This window comes from Palaemon carinicauda, chromosome 1 (assembly GCF_036898095.1).
Source record: "Palaemon carinicauda isolate YSFRI2023 chromosome 1, ASM3689809v2, whole genome shotgun sequence".
Lineage (NCBI taxonomy): Eukaryota > Metazoa > Arthropoda > Malacostraca > Decapoda > Palaemonidae > Palaemon > Palaemon carinicauda.
The window spans coordinates 40,318,439-40,328,438 of NC_090725.1; the positions used below are offsets into that span (position 1 = coordinate 40,318,439).

Here is a 10,000-nt window from a genome sequence, read left to right on the forward strand (position 1 = left end):
TGGAATTTATTCCTTCATTTCATTTACATTATTTTGAGGTTTTGAGCAAGATTCCTAAGTTCTAACCACTTCTCCTGCAGGAGGGATTCTCAAGGGCGTCTTGATTTTGGAATTTATTTCTTCATTTTATTTAGATGATTTTGAGATTTTGAGCAAGATTCCTAAGTCCTAACATCTTCTGCAGGAGGGAATCTCAAGGGCGTCTTCTTACCGTGGTCAAGATCTTCCTTGGAGGGCGAGTGAGGCTGAAGACTTGAAAGGACCCCTCCTCCTCCCCCTCCTCCTCCTCCTCCACCTCCTCCAACGCCACTCGAATTGCTCATGTGGTTGATGGTAGCAGGGTTGTTGTTATTAGTCGAGTTGGAAGTCACGGCCGAAGGCGGGGGCGGTGGGGGCGGCTGTGGAGGCGCTGGTGCAGGCGTGATGGAGGCCAGGGCGTGATGGGCGTGATTGTTGGTGAAGGGGGAGGTAGTGATGGACGGGGGCGCCAGGAAACCGCGGGAGGATCCCATCGCTGCAGAGACAAGGCCCGGGAGTGGTAACGGAGGTCTACTGGCGAGGAAAGAAAATGGAGAAAAGAAAAATAAGAATTCAAGTAAAAAATAATTCTTTTTTTCGATGATTTGTTTTTATTTAGGGGAATTGAAACGCTAGGAATTATTATGCTAATTCTTGTTCAATTATAAATATAATAGTGAATTATTATTCTTTTTACCTTAACTAATTCTTGTTCAAGTAAAAATAAAATAGTGTATTATCATTCTTTTTTAACTTAGCTAATTCTCGTTCAAGTAAAAATTGAACAATGAAATATATTTTCTCTTTATCTTAAGATGAAAGATGGAATATTATGAATAGGTCGAAGGCATTAAGATCAGTACAAATTCTGCTTGTTTTCATCACCGAAAGGGATTTTGTTTAGAACTGAAGCATGATTTTATAAAAATGGCAAAACTATTCCCAAATATCAAACCTCATTTCATGTCAGACTACTAATTTTCCCTGGATATTATTGACCAAAAAGTGAAAAATTGAAGTTTCATACACTGAAGACTGATATCAAACTATTAATTTTCCATGTATCATCAAAACTAAAAAAAAAAAAGAGGATCCTTACAAATAAAAAACCTATAGAAATCAATTTCTACCTCATACTTGGGATCGAACCCTAGCCCCATCAAATGAAAGGCCAGGTCGCTTATACAATGAACCACAACTGTTCTAATTCAACACCTGAAGGAAATCATAAAGTAACGAAACTAAATAATAGAAGAAGAAGAAGAAGGATAAGAAGAAGCTATTTACGTGAAAACTCCGACGGCCACTGCAGCCTCCCTCAGGAGTCTCTCCTGATCCATCTCCGCGAAGGCCTCCGGTCTGATGGTCGCCGTGTTCCTCGGCTGCCGCTCGTTCTGGACAGCTGTCGGGGACAACAGGATATCTTCCGTTAGCACTTGTTGCTCTCAGGGTTTTAGGAGATAGCATGTGCCAGCACCGGCTCTTGCATGGAAAATTGCCCTTTTATCTTAAGTTTTTTTTTATAAGCTCTATGCCAGCACCGGCTCTTGCATAGAAAATTGCCCTTTTATCTTAAGTTGTTTTTATAAGGTTTATGCCAGCACCGGCTCTTGCATGGAAAATTGCCCTTTTATCTCAAGTTGTTTTCATAAGGTTTATGCCAGCACTGGCACTTTCACAAGAAAATAAACCCCTCTATAACCTGCTACCTTCTGTTATATTGAGGTTCAAGCCAAAAAGTATTCTTGCCTCTAACCTCTCGTTAACAATGGTTTCTTGATGGTAAAAACGGTTGGCATAGTGCTTGCCAGCACTGGCTCTTTCCCCATTAAATAAACCCCTCAACAACTTGCTAACTTCTGCTATATTGAGGTTCATTCCAAAAGGTATTCTTGCCTTTAACCTCTCGTTAACAATGGTTTCTTGATGGTCAAAATGGTTGGAATAGTGCTTGCCAGGACTGGCTCTTTCCCCAGAAAATAAACCGTTAAAACCACCAATTGCTGTTAATTTAAGAATGGTTATGCCAAAAGTTTTTTTTTATTTTTTTGTATCCGCAAAAAAACTTCTAGCCGCTCGTTAGCAATGGTTTCTGGTAAGTCAAAATGGTTAGTAAAAGTACTTCCTCAGAATACAAACCCTTTCACCACCATCTATGAGCTTTTATTGTTTGACTGAATTGACTTTTGGCTACACGGGCTCTTGCACACAAACTCATTTATATCTTAATGGCTGTCTATGATAATGTCCTTCAAATCGCTTCCTCAATCATCATTACTGGTTTATTCTTGCCATATGTGCTCTGCAGAGACCTTGCATTCCTTGACTTGCAATGATTCGACATCTGTTATTTCTGTCTCATGCCAAGTTTTGGTATTCTCTTCCTGCTTTCGTTTTCCCTGACTCAAAATATATTTCCTTCACCATTTCGTTTCTTGATTACTATTCTATATTAATTTCCCGTTCCTAAATCATAAATTTCTTTAGTACCAACAACTTTGAGGTTACTGGATTCTCTCCTTCATTCCATGATTCCTGAATCATTTAACGTCTCTAAAAGAGGCAAGGAGCCGTTACAAAGGTAAATCCCTACTACTTCATCTATAAATGGAATGTCAAACACTACCTTCTGAGTCATCAGCAGCCATTGCCTGGTCTCCCCTGATAGGCGGCTTGGGCGCTGATCATATGGATATATATGGTCAGTCTGTTAGTGCATTGTCCCTGTCCCTTGCCTCTGCCATTCATAAGTGGCCTATAAAACTTTAAACTAAGTCTGAATTGGTGAAAAAGGTAATTTCTCAAAAATTGCATTGCCTATCAGACATCATTAGCGCACATGTTAGTCAAGTAATTACAAGTGTTATTGGTGTTTCTGTTATTCATATGATCATGTGATTGTTGATTTATTGTTATTTATTTGTTATTTAATCTTCTCTGTTTCTTCCTTATTCATATGAGCTTTTTCTGTGAATGTAGACTTGTTTTATATCGATGCTTAATAATAATAATAATAATAATAATAATAATAATAATAATGATAATAATAATAATAATAATAATAATAACAATAATAATCCTTATACTTCATTGTGAATAGTTAAAATTGTCCAGTAGATAGTATTCTATTTTATATCAATATCTTTAGATAATCACATTCCTGAGCATTATACGATGAAGATTTTTTTTCTCCTTATGTTTACATATAAAATGATACGGTAACTGTTAAAAATAACTATTTCCCGTATGTTAGAATTTGCTTTGATTAATGTACAGCTGGACACGTAAGTTTCTGGTGCACCTCGCTCTGAGGAAGTGTACCAGCCACACCCTTACTGTGCAGCAAGTTCCTATGTTTAGACTCGCCCACCACCTCTCCCTACGCTATCTGTTTGGTTACTTGCTGTAAAGTAAGGGTATGAAAGGGTGCACTTATTTGGAGCGAGGTGTGCCAGGGATTCTTGTGTCTAACGGTACATTCTAATAATTCTCTAGAGTGATGATGTTTCATAATCGGCTATTCTCCATTCTCTCCACTTGTAGAGACCACCCACAAACAAACACTTTGGCCTATATTATTACCAACGTTAATACGTACTGCAAAGATGCATAAACCTATCTTAACAATTCAGCATTTTTTGTAACTTTTGATTATGTGCACATTATATCTTTAGAACCTCCCTATCACTTCTCTTTCATACAAATTCATCATTCACATTTCTCTTCCATAAAGGAAAGTTGGTTCAACAATCCCTTCTCGCATATCAACTGTTTTTCATTATGATTAGTAATAATATTATGTTTGCTTTCATTTCATATGTATTAAGTAAGACCTTTCTTTATAATTAAATATATTTACTATATTGTAGTTTTATATGAAATTTACAAATGGAAACAAAATAAGAGTAATCTGAATCAGTAAAAGTAGTAAGGGTGTTCAAAAAGGAAAAGGAAGATTACAAAGTAATAATGAATTCATTTAGTTAACAGAGTATTCACCCTATATACAAATGCACACACAGACATATATATGTCTACTCGTATATATATATATACTGCAGATGTATAGTCTACACACACATTTATAACCTATATATAAATTTATATCTATGTATATCTTTATATGTATATATATGTATATAAGCACATATAATATATATGTACATATATATATATATATATATATATATATATATATGTATATATGTATATATGCATTATATATGTATGTAAATATATATATATATATATATATATATATATATATTGCATACAAAATTAAGAATAAATAACACCATCATTAGGAAAATATTCATAAAAGTCACAATGGCAATCTATAGATATAAATGCATATATATATATATATATATATATATATATATATATATATATATACATATATATATATACATATATATATATATATATACATATATATACATATATATATATATAATATATATATATACATATATATATATATATATATATATATGTACAGAGAGAGAGAGAGAGAGAGAGAGAGAGAGAGAGAGAGAGAGAGAGAGAGATCATATCAGAAACCCATACAAGTTATCAACAAAGATACTACAGTAGAGATATCCCTTTATATGAAACTGTTAACCATTCTTTCATTATGAAAAGAGAAAATGAAGAACAAGACTCCAGAACGTACCATCTTTGTTCATTCCCATCTGAAGACATTTCTTTAAGCGACACGCCTGGCACTGGTTCCGGTGGGCCTTGTCAACCACGCATGCGCCGGTGCCAGCCTGGCACCTGGGGTCAAAGGTCATGTGTTAGTATAATACATTCTTGTTTGTGTTTGGTCGAAAATTTATCTATTTAAATTTATATATATATATATATATATATATATATATGTATATGTATATATATATATATATATATATATATATATGTATATGTACTGTACATATACATATATACATATGCATTATATATATATATATATATATATATATATATATATATATAATATATATATATTTATATATATATGTATATATATATGTATATATATATATATATATATATATATATATATATATATATATATAATATATATATATACATATATACAGCCCCAATTCTGATTATTTTTCCATTTACTGTGTCTAATTCCTGAGAGATGAAACCTTACAAACAGAGACTTAACCGGATAAACACTCCTTATGTACAGTAATTGGTCACTTAAGTAAGCGATTGCATAAGAATTATTTCAGATATCTAATAAATAAAAAGTTAATGTTTTATTCCTCAAGTTAAATAAAGCTTAACAATTCTAAAGTTAGCATCAATATCAGAAAAATATGCATTTGTTATTATTAAGATTTATAACGTTAAGGATAAAAATACAAAAGCACATTGTTTTATCTATCCAATGGACAATTAAAAAGATATGATTAACAATAATTATAATTTTAATATACTCTTCTTCCCATTAGAGGGTTTAGCTTAGGAAATTTTCGCTCTTCCATTAATTTCCTTCGCCAAAATCGAATATTTTGCGAAGATTATTTACCCACTTGTCTCTGTTTCGTATGTTTACTAGTTTATTTATTTGTTTGTTTAATTGTAATGAACTTTACACAAAAACTACTATATCGATTCTGACCAAACTTGGTAGTTATGCTGTGCATGTCCCAAAGATGAATCTGTAATATTTTAGATAAAGTACATCAAAGTACAAGTACGCAGCAGTACTTTGGAAAAGATCACAATATTAATTAAATGGCAAATATTTTTAGTTTGTTTATTTCATTTTTTGTGAACAACATTAATCAAAACTACCGAATCAATCTTAGCAAAGCCCGGTGTACAAGTGTGGCATGACCCAAGGACAAATGCATTAGATTTCGGAGAAAATACATCGAAGTACAAATACGCAGTGAAGTTAAGAGCAAAATAAGACTGTTTGGCATGCTCTCTACTGAGTGCCCCTCTGTTAGTATACATACATACTGTACATACATACATACATACATACATACATATATATATATATATATATATATACAGTATTCACACACACACACACACACACACACATATATATATATATAGTGGAATGAAGTTGCAAGCCCCAAACCCTTCCATAAGGGAGATATAATATCTCTATATCTCTCTATCTATCTACTCGAAGGACTTCTCTTACCTATATATAAGTTTGCGTCGTACCGATCTCTTGAAGAATCCTGAGCAACCATTGCAGGCCAGGATGCCGTAGTGCTTCCCTGAGGATGTATCCCCACACACCAGACACTGCAGTCCTGGGGAGACGCGCCGCCCTCCGCCCACGCTACCTACGCCCATGCTGTTCACACCCATGCTTCCTGCAAGACAATAGAACGGGGACATTAAAGGTTTAAAGGTCGCTCAAGAATTCCAGAGGGAAGGGACAGTGATATTGCCCTAGCAATCAGGACATCGCCCTAGAGACTGACCTTATATTATATGATCAGCGCCCAAGCCTCCTCTCCATCCAAGCTAGGACCAGGGAGGACCAGGCAGTGGCTGCTGATGACTCAGCAGATAGACCTATAGGCTCCCCATAACTCCGCCACCTTAGCTCACAAGGATAGTAAGGTTGCAGACACTGATGGCAATAACGACTCTGAGCGGTAATCGAACTCCCGTCTGGCAAGCACCAGACAGAGACGTTGCCATTTAGGTGGATGATCACTTCGATATTTTATTTTTATTCTTTGATGATTTTCTTCTTTATTTAATTCTCAATGAAGCAAGCTGCGTCCCGCAAGAGTCCTCTAATCACCATGTACTCGATAAGTAGATTGGGTCTAAATGCTTACCTAGATGATATGAGACGAAAGAGAGAGAGAGAGAGAGAGAGAGAGAGAGAGAGAGAGAGATGGGGTGTGCTAGATTAGATTATATCTTTTCAGGAGAAACTTTTGTGACGTCAGAGAAATTAAAATCAATAATCAATTTGAAGCTTTTGGATTTCTTCTGGAAATATTTTTGTGATCTAAAATTAAACCATAATCAAAATACAATAATTATAAAAAATACTTATGTATAAACAAGTATTTGGATTCTTAAAATATTTTTTCCAGGTTGAATCTTTATTTTCATAATGATTCTTTTCCCAAAATAAATTAATAAACACTTATAACAGAATAAAAATTCAGCAGCTTATAAAGAAGAAATATAGTATTATAATCTATATAAAAAAAACGTAATTTGAATCAAATATCACAAATATTAACGAACATAGAGATGAAAGAGGGAAATGATTAAGACATACCAACAGATCGGTTTTAAATTAGTTTAAACTCGTTGCTTCAAAGACAACCAAACAAGAACCAATATCTAAAAGAAACTGAATTAGTTGTATCATATAGGCTACTGATGGACTCAAAAACAACAACAATCAATATCTAACAGATTAAGTACAAGAAACTGAATCAATTGTGTCAGGTACTGATGGACTGTGAGACAATAAAAATCAATATCTAATAGAATAAATATCAGAAACTGAATCAATTGTATCAGGTACTGATGGACTAAAAAACAGCAAGAATCCATATCTAATAGAATAAGTATCAGAAACTGAATCAATTGCATCAGGTATTGATGTACTAAAAAACAATAAGAATCATCATCTAACAGAATAAGTATCAGAAACTGGATCAATTGTATCAGGTACTGATGAACTCAAAAACATCAAGATTCAGCACCTAACAGAATGAGTATCATAAACTGAATCAATTGTATCAGGTATGGATGGACTCAAAAACAAAAAGAATCAACATCTAACAGAATAAGTATCAGAAACTGAATCAATTGTATCAGGTATGGATGGACTCAAAAACAAAAAGAATCAACATCTAACAGAATAAGTATCAGAAACTGAATCAATTGTATCAGGTATGGATGGACTCAAAAACAAAAAGAATCAACATCTAACAGAATAAGTATCAGAAACTGAATCAATTGTATCAGGTATGGATGGACTCAAAAACAACAAGAATCAACATCTAACAGAATAAGTATCAGAAACTGAATCAATTGTATCGGGTATTGATGGACTCAAAACACACAGAAGGAAGGAAATAATCCGACCTACCAACACTGACGGTGGCCATAGCGTTGGGCGCCATGGAGACTCCGATCCCACTGGTGGAGACGCAGACGCTGCTGAGACTGGTGGGGCATCGTCCTCCTACGCCCCCTCCCCCACCTCCAAGAGGAGAGAGCCGCCCACCTAGGAGCCCTCCGGTCATCTATGGGAAAGGCACAGTTAGATATCTATACTTTGAGGTGGACAGTATAGGAAATGAGATTGTTCGTGAGGTGGAAGAATCAGTATAGAATAGATTCCACCTTCTTAAATGGTGTTCTGTATGGATGGATTTTCAAGCATAGCTTGTTTGATATCAATATGATTTCTATAATAATTTTCCTATATCTTTTGAATTTTTGTCAAAAATTGAAATTTTAATCAGAATAAATAACTTATGTCTACAACAATTCATTTAACTTTGGGAGATGAAGGGTATTGCCATAAATAACAAATTAGTCTGGCTAGTTTGTGACATTAAGTAACCTAATAATGTACTGTCATTAGGTTGCCTGGCTAGTCAATAAGATTATGTTGTTTGGCAACATAATGACATTAAGTTGAATGAATAGTCAAGGGCATTCCGTTATTTATTAACAATGGCACTGGGTTGCCTGAATAGTCAAGGGTATTCCGTTATTTATTAACATAATGACATTAAGTTGCTTGATTAGTATAGGGCATTCCGTTATCTATTAACATAAGGACATTAAGTTGCCTGAATAGTCAAGGACATTCCGTTTTTTATTAACATTATGGCATTAGGTTGCCGGGAAATTAAGTGATGCTATTTTACCTAGCGAGTTAATGGCTTTACTTCGCCAGGGTAGTTAGTGAAATTATGTTACCTAGTTACGTAATGACCGTAGGTTGCCTGACTAGTCAGTGACATTACATTTCCCAACTATGTATTGGGATTAAGTTACCAGGCTAGTCAGTGACATTACTTTGCCTAGCGAAATTTCCTTAGATTGCGTGGCTAGTCAGACATTAAAACTGCCCAGTGATGTAATGGCCTTAGATTGTCTGACTAGTCAGTGACATTACATTTCCTATGTATTGTCATTAGCTTCCCAGGCTAGTCAGTGACATTACTTTGCCTAGCAACGTAATATCCTTAGATTGCCTGGCTAGTCCGTGACATTTCATTATCTATCTATTATTGGAATTAGGTTGACTGACTAGTTATTGAGATTAGATTAACCATTCTATGATAATAAATAATAAATAATAAATACTAATTAACAAATAATAAATAATGAATAATAAATAATAATAAATGATAATAAATAATAATAATAATAATAATAATAATAATAATGATAATTTTGATAATTTTGTTGATAATAATAATAATAATAATAATAATAATAATAGTAGTAGTAGACAATATTGACAATTTTGATAATAATAATAATGATAATTTTCATAATTTTAATATCAATAAAAAAAGAAAAATTTCTATACTCTGTTTAATGTAAGAGTTCACATTTGGCGTAAAAGAAATAATTTCATACCTGGTGGTGGTGTATTGACAGAGCAGGAGGAGGAAATGGCGCGGGCGTGATCATGGGCGTGTGGGTGGCAGGTGGAGACGACGAAGGTGACCTAGGGGCGGGAGATCCCCCGGGGCTACTGTTGGCACTACTGCAGGAGTCTACTGGTGATCTCCCGAATTCGTGGTCTGTAATAATAATAATAATAATAATAATAATAATAATAATAATAATAATAATAATAATAATAATATCCGATACTGAGCGGGTGGAAGGGAACATCAGTTTAATAAGGCACTGGAGAATTACGACACGCCAAACATTCTTAAATTTATTTCCATCACCAACAAATAACGACGTTTCAAACATCCCCGTGTTCATA

The 10,000-nt window shown here is 34.1% G+C and overlaps 1 protein-coding gene across 1 annotated transcript in view; it reads right to left on the minus strand.

Moving 5' to 3' along the window:
• LOC137640277 (photoreceptor-specific nuclear receptor-like) overlaps nucleotides 1-9,693 on the minus strand; it is a 20,809-nt gene extending 11,116 nt beyond the window's left edge. The window contains exons 1-6 of the mRNA XM_068372921.1: nucleotides 9,640-9,693; nucleotides 8,129-8,285; nucleotides 6,197-6,374; nucleotides 4,694-4,797; nucleotides 1,306-1,420; nucleotides 212-552 (exon numbers count right to left, since the gene is read on the minus strand). Of these exons, the coding sequence (XP_068229022.1) occupies nucleotides 212-552; nucleotides 1,306-1,420; nucleotides 4,694-4,797; nucleotides 6,197-6,374; nucleotides 8,129-8,285; nucleotides 9,640-9,693 (949 nt within the window). The remainder of the gene's footprint in view (nucleotides 1-211; nucleotides 553-1,305; nucleotides 1,421-4,693; nucleotides 4,798-6,196; nucleotides 6,375-8,128; nucleotides 8,286-9,639) is intronic.
• Nucleotides 9,694-10,000: the final 307 nt, after the last annotated feature.